General features: G+C 37.2%; 1 protein-coding gene across 6 annotated transcripts in view; it reads right to left on the bottom strand.

Annotated features, from left to right (window-relative positions):
• LOC131942200 (microphthalmia-associated transcription factor) overlaps positions 1 to 15,393 on the bottom strand; it is a 53,715-nt gene that overhangs the window by 10,209 nt on the left and 28,113 nt on the right. For 5 of the 6 annotated variants that reach the window (XR_009386722.1, XR_009386723.1, XM_059301929.1 and 2 more), the window contains exon 4: positions 1,084 to 1,279. Coding sequence is in view for 4 of the 6 variants with exons in the window: in XM_059301929.1 (XP_059157912.1) it covers positions 1,084 to 1,279 (196 nt within the window). In the remaining 2 variants the exon portion in view is untranslated. Of the gene's footprint in view, positions 1 to 1,083; positions 1,280 to 11,630; positions 11,860 to 15,393 lie in introns of those variants that run through there. The other variant, XM_059301932.1, reaches the window with a different exon arrangement.

Here is a 15,393-nt window from a genome sequence, read left to right as displayed (position 1 = left end):
ATATGATGAAATAAATTTCAATATAGCTGGTTTCCTTTTTAGAGGCGGGGTTAATAGTATGCAAAACTAAGTTGTTAGATTATGGTTGATATCTGTATATTTTAAACTCTAAATAAACTCCACTGATATTATTGTTACAAGTGAACACTGGTCAGGACTACGTTATTTTAGGGAGCTTAAGCTTCATATAACCAATATTTGTCTATGTTTCATATTTCGGAAAACAAAGGTAATAACACTTCCCCCCCCCCCCCCCTGCCCCCTCTCGGCCAGGAGCTGCCATCGCCCACACCACCTGCTCCCCCTTACATGCCTGTAGGACTGTGGCTGGAACAATGAACCACCTGCTCCCCCTTACATACCTGTAGGACTGTGGCTGGAACAATGAACCACCTGCTCCCCCTTACATGCCTGTAGGATTGCCTGGAACAATGAACCACCTGCTCCCCCTTACATGCCTGTAGGATTGCCTGGAACAATGAAGCACCTGCTCCCCCTTACATGCCTCTAGGACTGTGGCTGGAACAATGAACCACCTGCTCCCCCTTACATGCCTCTAGGACTGTGGCTGGAACAATGAACCACCTGCTCCCCCTTACATGCCTGTAGGATTGCCTGGAACAATGAACCACCTGCTCCCCCTTACATGCCTGTAGGATTGCCTGGAACAATGAAGCACCTGCTCCCCCTTACATGCCTCTAGGACTGTGGCTGGAACAATGAACCACCTGCTCCCCCTTACATGCCTCTAGGACTGTGGCTGGAACAATGAACCACCTGCTCCCCCTTACATGCCTGTAGGATTGCCTGGAACAATGAACCACCTGCTCCCCCTTACATGCCTCTAGGACTGTGGCTGGAACAATGAACCACCTGCTCCCCCTTACATGCCTGTAGGATTGCCTGGAACAATGAACCACCTGCTCCCCCTTACATGCCTGTAGGACTGCCTGGAACAATGAACCACCTGCTCCCCCTTACATACCTGTAGGACTGTGGCTGGAACAATGAACCACCTGCTCCCCCTTACATGCCTCTAGGACTGTGGCTGGAACAATGAACCACCTGCTCCCCCTTACATACCTGTAGGACTGTGGCTGGTACTTCTGTAGCCTCCACCACACGAGGCACTGATATGCCTGTTGAGCCAGTGTGATGGATGTTTTTCAGAGCTGACTGTTGCTCTCTTTTTTCTTGTTCTAAAAGCTGCTGCCTTTGTAATTGCTGTTTAAGGTTTGCTCTCATGGGCATATTGGAGTTCTTGAAATCGGTCATAGGACTGAAATATTAATTTTTCCATTTAACCATATATATTTAATATATAAAGCTCTGTATGTATTCATGTATATAATTTGTGTAGCGGAAAGCGGACACATGCATATATAAAAAACACTCAGTCTGTTGAGAGTTAAATATTTAAAAAAATCATGCATGGTGTAGGCCTAATTATAATGGTTATAAAATCCTGATTGTTTGGTTTTTTCTTTCGTACTTTTAAAAAGAGTGGATGTGTTTAATGTTTTAGTATTTTTGGTAGGCATAATTGAACACAAAAGGCAAAAGCAATTTGGGGGATTTTTTTATACCAGCGTCCCATAATAAAATCTTTAAAAAGGGGTTTACGGTTACTGGTTGTTAACTAATATACAGACATGGCTTGATAATGTCAATGCTAACCCCTTACCCCAACCCTAGTCCTACCATAGCCTAACCCAGGGGTGGGCAACCTGCTGCTTGACCTTTTGATGTCAAGGTGTGGCTCTCCAGTTCCATGCACACATATTAATAATTATACTATTTCATTCTCAAAACTCATAAAAAGTATTATACTGTAAAAAAAAAAAAAACACAACTTTAACAATATTAAAACACTCATCAGAGAGAATAGGACCTCTGGTGCATTGCCAATTAAAAATTCGCACCGGATTCGTGGTTTGCCTTTGCTTCAACTGTAAGAGCGATATAACAAGTGTTGTCATGGAGAAGTGTGTCGTGCATGGCAGTGTGCCAATAAATATTAAATTAAGTAGGCCTACTTTTGTTTAAATCGAGCTAAAAACTTCAAAATTAGTGCCAAATGGATTAAATATTAGTATTACTTGCTAACTCGGAGGCGTGGCCTGTTGCTAACAACAATATGGCGTACATACCGGATGCATGACTTCCAATGATTTTTCCCAGTGACCTTCTTAGAATTACTGTTTAAAAAGTTTACCACGAGCAAAATGGCGGGGTTTTCTCGTTATAAAAACAAACCATAGGAGGCAGGATTAGATATGCCAGAAAAGCATTTTAAAATTTGGTTTGGAGAATGGAGGCTAAATTCAAAAGTTGGTTTCATTAAAATTAATAGAATGTTTAAAATATCAATGCTGTAGGTACAAAAATGAGCGAGAGAACGTAAAGCATTATTAATTTTATCAGTCTATGTAAAAAGAAATAAAATATTGTCAGCACTTTTTTTTAAATAAAACCGGCTCTCATATCACAATCAATTTATTTTCATTTTTTAAAAACCATGTGACCGCTATTTGGCTCATCACTAGTGAGGAACTCTGGTCAGGGTTCATGCTCAAAAGTTCAAATAAAATTCCAGGACTTTTCCAGGACTTTTCCAGGAGTTTAAAAAAAAATTCAAGGAGATTTTAAAAACAAAAAAGAAACCCAATTTGTACATTTTTTTAAAAGCGTACTTAATAATACATTTAATTAGCTAAGCCAATGCAAAAATTTAATTTCAGTAAAAGTAAAACAATATATTAGTTACATATTAGGATAGAGGCTATCAATCTGACTACAGACCAGTTTGAATTTTTAAAAATCTGACCATAAACAAAAAAGTTATGACTTTTTGTCATTAAAAAAAGAGCAGATTTTTCAGACAACCGGGATAGACCCTGAAAGAGGAAAAATACTGGGAGGGTATGGACCAAATTTTAAAGAGTTGTTCACTATAAAAGAGGTATAAAAGCAAGCAGACTTCACCAATTAATATAATTTCGTAATATTTTATTGATTTTTGGATGCCGAATCCAATGATGCTAGGCTAGTCGGCCAACCCGATGAACGTGTCAGACGAATATTATGTAATTTCAGAGACAAAAGTCTGGCAAGATTTCTTAATCTATGTCCAAGGATTAGTAACATCAACTCCACAAAGTGAAGGGGGAAGGGAGGTGGGGTATGAAACCACCACGAGCTGCTCGGGTACCGTATGGGTGTTACACAACATCAAAGGCGACGATCGTCAGCTTGGCACGGCACGGACTAGTGGGGGCGGGTTGAGCTATGGATGTTACGTTGGGTGTTACATACCGTGTAGGATGGTCAGTGTCTTCCTCCACCCACTCCAGCCCATTTTGGTCGATTTGGCAAGCTAGTATTAAGCGTATTAACAATTTTTAGTCAACCGAAAAAAAGAGCCACTGGAAAAATTTAATTTATTTCTATAGCCATTTTTACGAAAAATGAATGTATAAAATAAAATAATGAAACGTTACAATCAGCATTGTTTGATCGGGTCACAGCTATCCGGGTTTTCTAAAGAAGATTAATTTTGACGATTAGTCCTGAGCCGTAAATACTACTACAACTTTTTTTTGCTGTTTCAATAGTTTAAGACAAAGTTATGAAACATGCCTGTCTACTTTAAAAATCCAATAGCCGACAAGTCAAACACGGGAACACATGTAGGCCTATCTATCTTTAGAAATTGTTTATAGTATCACCCAATCGGGTCAATCGCCTAGCGTCACGTGACCACACACTCGGCTGTGCCACACGATGTGTAGATCACGACAGTGCGATTCAGTCGGACGATGGCCAATGCGTTTATTTTTATTTTCGTCCCATTTAAAAACTACTATTCAATTATTGGCGGAACAAAATCAAATAATTTCGGTCGGGTTTTGCGATGCGGGTAAATAAAATTTCATGATTTCATGAGATTTTTTTAATTTCAGGAGAATTCCAGGAGGTTTTTATATTTTTTCAAATTCCAGGAGAATTCCAGGAGATTTTTACGTTTTTTGAGATTCCAGGAGTTTTCCAGGACCTCCTGGAATTTCAGGAGGCCGCACGAACCCTGTCTGGTGAATAGCCAATTAAAGTCGTGCATGGCAGTGAGTGACAATAAATATTAAATTAAGTAATTTAATTTAAAACTGACTAAAAACTTAAAATTAGTGCCTAGGCCTAATGGATTAAATAAAAATCGAAAGATTTTTTGCCCCAACGTCTCCACTAGTCGGCAAAAAAAATTTCTGCGCGTGCACAGTGACCTATGGCTAGAGCTAGAGTTCTGCGGTTGTAGACACACAAATGCGCAGTAACATCAAAAACATCGCTGCAAAGACAAGTCGTGGTTTCTCTCCATTGCGCATCTTTTTCCGGCTAGCATCAGCCAAATAAATATGGATGTCTATTATTTTAGTATTAGGCCTATTCAGTGATCATGTTTAAATTGAAAATTGTGTAAATTTTAGATTTAGTAAGAAAATCTATTAATACTAATAGTTTCGCTGTCTGTCTATCTATATTTCTGACAAGAACGCTCTAGAGAAAACACAAGCAAATTAAAAACATGCATAGTAATTCGAAAAACGAAGTATGACGTCGTCACATTTAGAGTAGAAAATCTCAAGCCGGAGAGTGCACACAGTAATATGACGTCATTGATTCTCGAGTAAACATTGAATAAAAAGGAAATTTTGTCTAATCTAAGTGGTTTGCGTGAAGAGTTTCTTTCATACAATTCTTCGGGTAGGGGCGAAGCTCCACCCCCGCGTAAGAACATATGAGCCCCCCCCTCCCCAACTCAAAAGAAATTTCTTCATCAATACTCTATAATAAAATTACCGCCTAATTAATGTGTCTAATCTAAAAAGTGGTTATCTTGCAATTTCTTTAATGCAATTCTTCGGGTAGTGGCTAAGCGCGACACCAGTGTTTCTTTCAGACTTTTTCCTCCCCGGAGAGGGGTGGGGGTACTTGAAATTTTCGGGGGCGGGGGTAGAATTTTCGGGGAGGGGGCGGACACTGGAAAAAGTATATAATTATATTTCGTTGAATGGGACGGTAGACATGTTTTTTTTTTGGGGGGGGGGGGGGGGTGTGGGTGTGTGGTTTTAGTTTAGAGAAAAGAGACAGCACTATCAGCCTAGCGCCCGTTGTATCCTTCCTCAACGGGCCATTTTTCTCGTTAAATAATATTAGGCCTAAATAATACAAAATATGGATGTCTATCATTCAGTGGTCATGTTTAAATTGAAAATAGAGTAAATTTTAGATTTAGTAAGAAAATCTAGTCCTACTAATAAAATATTAATTTATAGCCTAACCCTAAAAGGGAGCCAAGAACAGTGTTTCCTAAACTTTTTTGAGTGGCGACCCCCTTTTATAAAAAAGTAAGTGACCCGCGACCCCCATAGCATTAAAAAGACTATCTCGGAGACTTTCAATATGAACTACTTGTGATAACTGTTTTAATACGATGAGTAAAATTTCATGCTATTTACTAAACATTCACTGTTAAGTTTTTGTTAACGCCAACATAAGTCATTATCAACATTCAAAATTGTGTCTGCAGTTTTTCATCTTACGCTGAATCATTCTGCAAATCAAAGAATTCATCTTGTAATTCATCGTGAATGCTGGCAACATCAAGGGAAGTAGAGAATGGGTAATGCATCAATGCTGATTATTCTTTCAGCTCAGTGAAATAGTGCGGCAGTTCGTTTTCAAGAGATTCAAGATGCTCAGAAATCGCTTCTTTCAAAATTTTAATTATCTCACAATCAGATTCATCTACCACACATCAGAGTTTCTCAAATTTTCAATATTTCCAAGATTTATTTTCTTCGCCAATTTTGTAGCTTTGATAAAAATGCCCCGAGATTATTATGGAAAGTGATAATATTCGTTCATTTTCCTTGAAGCTTCAGGTTAAGCGTATGTTGATGTTCGAATATATCTGCTAGTTATGATACTCTCCCCAACTACTCTGTCGTTTTAAGTATACCAAAAGGTCTTGTTTTCTTTTGCACTTCCAAGTACAATTTGATTTGAGATTTCAATTCAAAAACACGATTCACAACATTTCGTTTGACAGCCAGTGTACTGAAGTGTAGAAGAGCAGACCCTCGTGGTCTATATTAATGTTGTTGCTCAGTTTTTTTAAGGCTCCGGATTAAATTTAATTTACGATTTTTACTAGCAACTGAGTCGGAAGCGTCTTGATGGCGAGGGCATACTAGTGAATCATGCAGTGTTTAGGGAGCTAAATCTTTTCTGTTTTCTGAAAAGCCCGATTTTGACCTAATCATAGATGGTGCACCATCTGTACAAACCCCCACAGCAGTTTTAACCCATTTTAATCACCCCGTATTTATTTTCTCCATGCTATCTTCACAAAATAGCAACTCTTCTTTTCTATCATCTGAATGAATATAGAAAAAGACAAGCAACTGCGAATATCGAACTCACGTCTGTTGATTTATCAACTTGAAAAGCAAACAATGGTGAAAGCTTGATTTCATTAAAAATGTGTTATTTAACATCTACGGACGTGTCTGCTATAAGCCGCTGAATAGTATTATTAGGCTGAGATATTTGTTGCATCTTTAATGCACTGGAGTCCCCAAAAAGTAACTTCACCATCTTCAACATGCAGGGTTTGATGAGATTTTCTCCTATTGTGTTGTTTTTTTTTTGTTTTTTTTTATTGGCGTTTTCTATCTATTTGATGCTTGCACTAATGCTGTGTTTCCTTGGTGAAAACTTCCTGTTCAATCAAATTTCTGACGTTTGCAATTAGCTTCACGCGGACGAAAGAACTCCTTATCTTTTTCGGGTAATCTATCGTTTTAGGGACGTAAAATCGCCCGCGGCTAGTAATGTACGAAAAAGTTACCTCATTGTCAAGGCTTTAATAGAAGTATATTGTGATATATTTGTGTCAAATATTATAGATAATAATAAACCTAAATCAATGGCTAAATATATCAATACTAGGCATGCTGCCCAGCTTCGCTTAGGCTTTCGAAAACATTGAGAATTTGAATGCTTAATTAATTCGCCCGAAGGTCGGTCTACGACCTCAAGAGTTATGAAGAGGTTCCTCCGTGGACATTTTTTTTCGATTTATAGCTCATATAAGGTACCGGTCAGTCGAGGTCAGTTTTGACCCCCACATCGTAGACTTTTCGGCCAACCGGCCCACGTGTTCTGTCGCACCAAGGCAAGATCATGCCAAATTTGAAGTGCCTGCGGCGCCGGGAAGTGCCCTATCGGACACCCGACAATCTAGATCTAGATCTAGATTCCTAAAAGAATTTTTTTTTTAAATTTAGCCCGAGCATAATAAAAAAGAATACATTAACCAAGTTGACTTGCTGTGTCTCGAACCCGCACCACCTGCGTGGTTTAATGTACACTAACATCTCCGCTATTTAGGCACCTTATAAAATACGGAGAATGAAACACGTATTTTAAAATCTTAACTTACGCGAATATGCCTATTCTTTCAAATTAATTTTTTATCCCAAATTAGCCAGTTCCAAACAAAGATTTTGTATAAAATAAATAAGTCTTGAAATAGTTTAGTCCTAATATAGACATTTATTTTTGGAATTGATTTTAGAGAAGTTAGAGTCTAAATCTAGATCTTAGCGTCTACGTCTAGATCTAGTTATTGCTTAGATTTAGTCTAGATCTAGAATCTCTAGATCTAGAATCCAAATACATAAAATAAATTTTATGAGTTTAGGCCGGAAAAATTGTATTGTATACATTTCATAGTGTACGTAGATCTAAATCAAATTTGAATGAAATAGTTCATTTCTTTTCATTCTTAACACGGCAGATGACGTCATTAGTTAATGTATAAGCAATAGTGACGTCACAGTTTTATGCGTTCTTTTTCACATATATTAATGCTTTTCCGGTTGCATAAATAATACTGTTTCTCTACATTCGAATACGCCTTTAATTTTTATTTTTCTTCTTTAAGTAAAATTGTGGTTATACATTTAAAACATCTAACATATTATTTTCAACAAAAGTCCGTAAAAAGTTCTCCATATACCGCTGCCGATTCTGACGTGATGTCCGGCGAAAATTTTTTGCGGACAGAGAAAGAGAGAGAGAGAGAGAGAGATGTGCGCACATTGGGCTTTTATAAATTAGGATAGGCAAGAAATTAACTTTAAACAGCAGTGTTTGCGAGCAGCATTTGCTTTATAAAAAGCGGCCATCTGTAAGTTAGAATGGCTTTCCCTGAATCTTGCGCTATAAGTGTACAATAAAAAAATAAACAAGATGGCTGCTATAGTTAATGAGCATGGTTGCATCTGTTGGAAACATCGCTAGTCTTCATTTGTTACTGAAAAGTTTTAATTCAGTTGTTTAAAAACAGGTACATAAATGAAACAAGGAAACATTTTTGTATCTTCTCAAAACATAAATCCTCCTCAAAATGTGAAATAATTATTAAAATTTAAGGTGTCACCTGTTTTTCACATTACTAGTCACGGGCGATTTTACGTACCTAAAACGATAGATTACCCTTTTTTGGTGTGTTTTGATTGACTCATGTCTCAAATGACGTTTTAGTTTTGAAGATTTCATAGACTCATGACTGAGAACAACTTTGTACAGTATGCATTGCTTCTTCTCTATTCCATTTCCAGTGATGTTAGTAAAGCTGAATATTCTTCTAAATATTAGTATTACTCGCTAACTTGGAGGCGTGGTCGGTTGCTAACAACAATATGGCGCCCGGACCGGCCGCTTGACTTCCGACGATTTTTCTGCCAAATTCCAGAGACCTTCTACTAATTAGTTTTTAAAATGTTTGCCACGCGCAAAATGGCGGGACTTTCACGTTATAACAACAAGCTATAGGTGGCAGGGCTATATATGCCAGAAAAGCATTTTAAAATTTGCGTTGGAGAATGAAGGCTAAATTTAAAAGTTGGTTTCATAAAAAATACTAGAACTTTTTAAATATCGATTTCCCTATTACAAAATTGATTTCCATACTAAAGCATTATTAGTTTTATCATTCTATGAAAAAATAAATCAAATATCTTCAACCCTTTTTTTTATAAGAGTGGCCAAAAAATGACAACCAAATTTTTTTTATTTTTTTGACCACGTGACCGCTATTTGATGATCACTAGTGGGGAACTCTGGGTACATGGCCACTTAAAAAGTCTAACCGCATTTGTGGTTCTCTTTAGCTTCAAGTGCCTTCAGGGGTAAGAAGAGTTGTCATGGAGAGATGTGTTGTCCATGGCAGTGAGTGTCAATAAATATTAAATTAAGTAATTTAGTTTAAAACGAACTAAAAACTTCAAAATTAGTCCCTAATGGATTAAATATGGATGTCTATCATTCAGTAGTCATGTTTAATTTGAAATTTGGGTAAATTCTAGATTTAGTAAGAAAATCTACTAAATATTAGTCTGGCGCGTTGCTTAGATGGCTGGATTGACCTCTGACCCTGAAACGTCACGCGTCGTTTTTAGACGGTTTTTACGTTTATTTTAGGGGTCCTATCCACGACAAATGAAAAACCTGTTAATCTCGCAATTTTTCATCATTATTTTAATGCAAAATGCTAATAAAATGGATAATATGCCTTAGAATGCCAGAAAAAAATCGAGATATTTGTTGTTGTAAATAATGAGAGGATTTCTAGTGGAGCGCTCTCCGTAAAAACTGAACCGCCGCTAAAAACGACCGACCTCCGGGGAAAACGGCCCGACAGACTCTAAGTTATTATATAATTGAGATATTTACCTTGTATATTTACATTATTATTGATTCTGGTTTCCAAAATCTTATCCCAAAATGAGGTACCCACGCTGACATTTCTATCCGCAATTTTTAGTATCATGACGTCATTGCTACGCTAGTTGCCAGACTGAAACAACTAGTTTTTGTTTTTTACGGAATGAACTGTTAAGTCTAGTATTTTAATTATAATTCAATTGTAGCATGTGCGGAAAAAGTAAAATTATGGACATTATTATTGTATTAGTAATTTTATTAGTATAGATTTTTTCTTCACTGTGGGCCGACAGTTGCTGCATTCGTGACCGGTGGTTAACCTCGTCAACGCCGCGTGGCCTATTCGCTTATATAATCAGTGATGCTCGTTCAGTGGCCTTTTTCAGAGCTAGGCCTAATTACGGGCGATTTTTAGACTTCATTGAGCCTTTTTCATTGCTGCATATTTTAAAAAATGCTCGTTCAGCTGCCTTTTTTTTTTTTTGCGCTAAATAATCTGTTTACGGGCATTTTAAGCGTTTATTTATTTATTTTTTTAAGCTAGACGTAGATCTAATTAAAAAATTTTTTTTTTATACAGCTGGCTGTCTAGCATGTCTGATATGTGAACTTTAAAAAAAATGACCGAACTTTAAAAAAAAATTTACCAGAAGTAGGAAAGTAGGTCTGTTTTTTAATTTGCTTGAAGAAGGGGGGGGGGGAGGGGGGAGAGAAGTGAAGACACCGACCATCTAGTGTACGCGTGTTCATTCTATGACGTGTACTGAACTCACGGTGAACCCGCGACCGTAGTGGGATTTTTCATCCACAGGATAGTAAACATAAGCAAGCAATCACGCGAGTGACGATGTTTGGAGATTTTTAAAAGAAAAAAAATAACATACGTCATGTCTTCAAAATGAAAAAAAAAAATGTTATGTAAGAAAAAAAAAAGACACTAATACCATGTATGAACCTCAGCTGCCACACTGTTGACTCAATATAATCATCCCCATAATGTGAATTGAGTGTAAAATATGTATTTGTATTTATAAACTATCTTAACTATTAACTATTACTATCATATTATTTTAAGCATATTTATTATTTAAAATTAGAATTTGAAATAAAAATATTTATTATGGCCATTTGATTTTTGCAGGTGTTCATTACTTCATAAAATGGTATGAATAACATGTAGAATAGAATTTAATAAATAATAAAATAGGCCTAACTACATCTAGTTTTAATTATCAACCAGTTGCTTTTTGTTATTTTCCGGTGAGTAAATAACCTAAGCTGACGCAATTACCATGGCGGGAATTAAAAGCTCGTGGACACAAGTCCATGACGTCATGTTATGCCGGTCGAGGAGTAAGAACGCTGTTTTGTCGTTCATTTTCCATTCTCGGATAATTTTCAAATTCTCTCTTTTCTCGTCAACCGAGTAAGCTAGATATTTAAATGTGGTGTCAAATGTTCTCTTAAGGGGTAAGGAACTTAATGGTGTATTTAAAATAACATAATGTTTTATTTTAAAAAATCCATAATTCAACCTACTAAATATGTTTAAGTTTTGTTTCTCATTGCTAAGGTTTAGCCCTTTGGCTTTGCGACCCCCAGTTTGGGAACCCGTGGCCTAGAATCTAAATCTAGGATAGGTCTTATTAATTTAAGTAGGCTAGGCCTATAAGTGGCTATAAGACATCTAATGAACAACTTATTTACAATTGTGTGTGCTGTTGCGCAATATGGTGACTCATATGCGACCATGACAGAAGGGGAGAGAAATATATCTTGATCTAGATCGTAGAATTCTGACAGCTGTTGTAAAACAAAAAAAAAATGGCAACACCCACCTGCCAACAACAACTTTGCTTTTAAGCTCATAAAATTCGGAATCTTCCGAAGCAGGGTCATCTTCTGCATTAAGTAAACTGATAAGGTCCACCTCTATGCCTGAGTCGGCCATTCCTTTCGAATTAAACATAGCAATCTAAGTTATAGGAAATCAAATGGGCTGAATTCAACCCTCCATATTCTCAACAAACCGGACTGCTGGTTTCCGGTGATGTCGTCAGTTGTTGCCCGAAAATCTATTGGCTGGCGTGGTCACAAGGAAAAACGAACAAATCTGATTCGCTACTCTATTAATAGCAGCATTACGTAGGGAAAATCCCAAGTTGAAAATAGCTTTAAAACCCCCAATTTTCTATTTCTTGTTTATCGTAACAGTTGAAAGCTATTATTCTTTTAGGAAGTCGAGATTTAGATCTAGAATTTGTAACTTAATTAACATTGATACATTTTGTTGCCGGAAAGGCACGGCATTTCTTCACTTTTTTTTTCGTAATTACTGTTTTAAGATAGTGTGGGGATTGATGACAACACATTTAAATTAACGTGTTGTTTGTGGCGTAGCTAGGGGGTGCGTGAGGGAGGGAGTATGGCGGGCAGTGTTGGGCTGGGAGTGTGTGCATGTATGATATCGTCTTAAGAGAGGTTTTACAGCCATTAAGCTAGTCCCAGGACAGGCCATGAGAGACCAACAACCACATATTAATAACACTACATGCGTTATTGCATTGTCGGGCAAGCCATTGAAAGAATTAGCCTATAAATAAACTTGAACTTCGACTATTTTGTAAAATTTGCATCATTCATCCGTAAATTGACACGAATCCAAATTTTGGATAACAACCGTGGACAGTGTTTTCACAAGTTAAGTCGAAAATGTGTCAATGTTTTTCTACCAGTTTTAACCTTAATCACAATTTTTTTGTTGATCTAATTTATCTTTAATCAATATGCTGCTAAAGATTTTTGCGTGTCTGTCTGCTTGTCCTTTAAGCATTAAACAAAACTGACCCCCCCCCCCCTTCCACCCGTCGAAGAGAAGACAGAAAGAAACTCCTGTAAAATATTTGACATAGTCGTAACAAAACAACTGAGATGGTAAGGGTGTGCCACACAAGCCAAATGCCCATAAAAAACAAATATTCAGGGCAAGGTGCCAGGAGGGGCTCAGTATTTGGGTCTGTAGTGGAACTAGAAAAAAAGGCAACACCGCAAAAAAACAACAACACAACATTCGGCCCCTATATATATATATATATATATATATATATATATATATATATATATATATATATATATATATATATATATATATAAAGCAAAGTGGTCGGGTGCCCGATAGGGCACTTCCCGGCGCCGCAGGCGCGTCAAATTTGGCACGAAGGAGCCTTGGGGCGATAGAACACGAGGTCCGGTGACGGTTCGGCAAAAAGTCTACGGAGAGGGGGTCAAAACTGACCTCGACTGACCGGCGCCTAATATGGGCTATATTACGGAAAAAAAATTCCTCCGACGACCCCCCTTGAAATTTTGTGAGGTGGTAGGAGAACACCTTGGGGTGTCACAAAAAACTCGGCATATCTGGGAAAACTTCGTAAAGGGGTCAAAACTGACCAGTCGTATTTCCCTATATAATCTTTGTATTTTATGGGAAAAACAGAGGGTCATTTCAAAACGGATTTTAGGGCACTTACTCTCTTTACATCTGGCTAATTTTTTGGCATGTTTATAGGTAAATGGCTTGGCCGTAGGGCAGACATGTCGGTTTCACTCAAAGCCCTCGACGAGGGCTAAAACGTGACCGCCAGTAAAATTCTCTTTATATGAGCTCTATTACGAAAAAAAATTTCCTCCGACGACCCCCCTTGAAATTTTGTGAGGTGGTAGGAGAACGCCTTGGGGTGGCACAAAAAACTCGGCATATCTGGGAAAACTTCGTAAAAGGGTCAAAACTGACCAGTTGTATTTCCCTATATAATCTTTGTATTTTATGGGGAAAACAGAGGGTCATTTCAACGCAGACTTTAGGGTACTTAAACTCAGTATATCTGGCTAATTTTTAGCATACTTTTAGGACAATGGCTTGATATTTAGGGAAAACTGTCGGTTTGACTCAAAGCCCTCGACAAGGGCTAAAAAGTGATAGCGAGTGAAATTCTCTTTATATGAGCTCTATTACGAAAAAAAATTTCCTCCGACGACCCCCCCCCCATGAAATTTTGTGAGGTGGTAGGAGAACGCCTTGGGGTGTCACAAAAAACTCGCCATGTCCGGGAAAAATCGGGAAATGGGTCAAAACTGACCAGTCGTATTTCCCTATATAATCTTTGTATTTTATGGGGAAAACAGAGGGTCATTTCAAAATGGATTTTAGGGCACTTACCCTCTTTACATCTGGCTAAGTTTTGGCATGCTTATAGGTAAATGACTTGGCCGTAGGGCATACCTGTCGGTTTGACTAAAAGCCCTCGACGAGGGCTAAAAAGTGACCGCGAGTGAAATTCTCTTTATATGAGCTCTATTACGAAAAATAATTTCCTCCGACGACCCCCCTTGATATTTTGTGAGGTGGTAGGAGAACACCCTGGGGTGTCACAAAAAACTCGCCATGTCCGGGAAAAATCGGGAAATTGGTCAAAACTGACCAGTCGTATTTCCCTATATAATCTTTGTATTTTATGGGGAAAACAGAGGGTCATTTCAAAACGGATTTTAGGGCACTTACCCTCTTTACATCTGGCTAAGTTTTGGCATGCTTATAGGTAAATGGCTTGGTCGTAGGGCAAACCTGTCGGTTTGACTCAAAGCCCTCGACGAGGGCTAAAAAGTGACCGCGAGTGAAATTCTCTTCATATGAGCTCTATTAAGAAAAAAAAATTTCCTCCGACGACCCCCCTTCATATTTTGTGAGGTGGTAGGAGAACGCCTTGGGGTGTCACAAAAAACTCGCCATGTCCGGGAAAAATCGGGAAACGGGTCAAAACTGACCAGTCGTATTTCCCTATATAATCTTTGTATTTTATGTGGAAAACAGGGTAATTTCTACACAAATTTTAGGGTACTTACTCTTTGTTTAACTGGCTAATTTTTTGCATACACCTCTATAGATGACTGGGACGTATAGAAAAACTGTTGGTCAGCATCAAAGCCCTCGAAGAGGGCTAAAAATGACTGCGATTGAAATTCTCATTATACGAGATTTGGTCATTTGGTCTATGAACAGGGGCGGTAACTTTTTAATGTAACATTTTTTAATATTTTGTATACTCTTTTTAAGAAAAAGCAAAAATCATAATGTATAGCATTGTTTTAAATGGATATTTTGTTATAAATTAAGTTTAGTATTGTATTGAAATTGTAAAATTAATTGCAAAAGTAATTTAATATTATATTTGATTAATAATTTTTATGAAAGCCCTTTCAGTTCTAATAACCTTGCGAGTAGTAAGTTTGCGAATATTCCATCAATTTATGTGCACAATAAAAGAACCCGACTGTATAAATTTAGGCCCTAAGCATTTAACATAACAGCCAATCACCTATTAATTATTCATTCAATTTCTCAACTTTTTTGAAAACCTAAGCGAAGCTAGGCAGTATGCCTAGTATATATATATATATATATATATATATATATATATATATATATATATATATATATATATATATATATATATATATAAATATATATATATATATATATATATATATATATATATATATATATATATATATATATATATATATACAAGCTCAAATGGATTA

Source organism: Physella acuta, unplaced genomic scaffold (genome assembly GCF_028476545.2).
Source record: "Physella acuta isolate Inbredline_101_S28 unplaced genomic scaffold, ASM2847654v3 ptg000394l, whole genome shotgun sequence".
Taxonomy (NCBI): domain Eukaryota; kingdom Metazoa; phylum Mollusca; class Gastropoda; family Physidae; genus Physella; species Physella acuta.
Note: the sequence above shows the minus strand (reverse complement) of the source record. Positions and strands in the feature narration are given on the sequence as shown.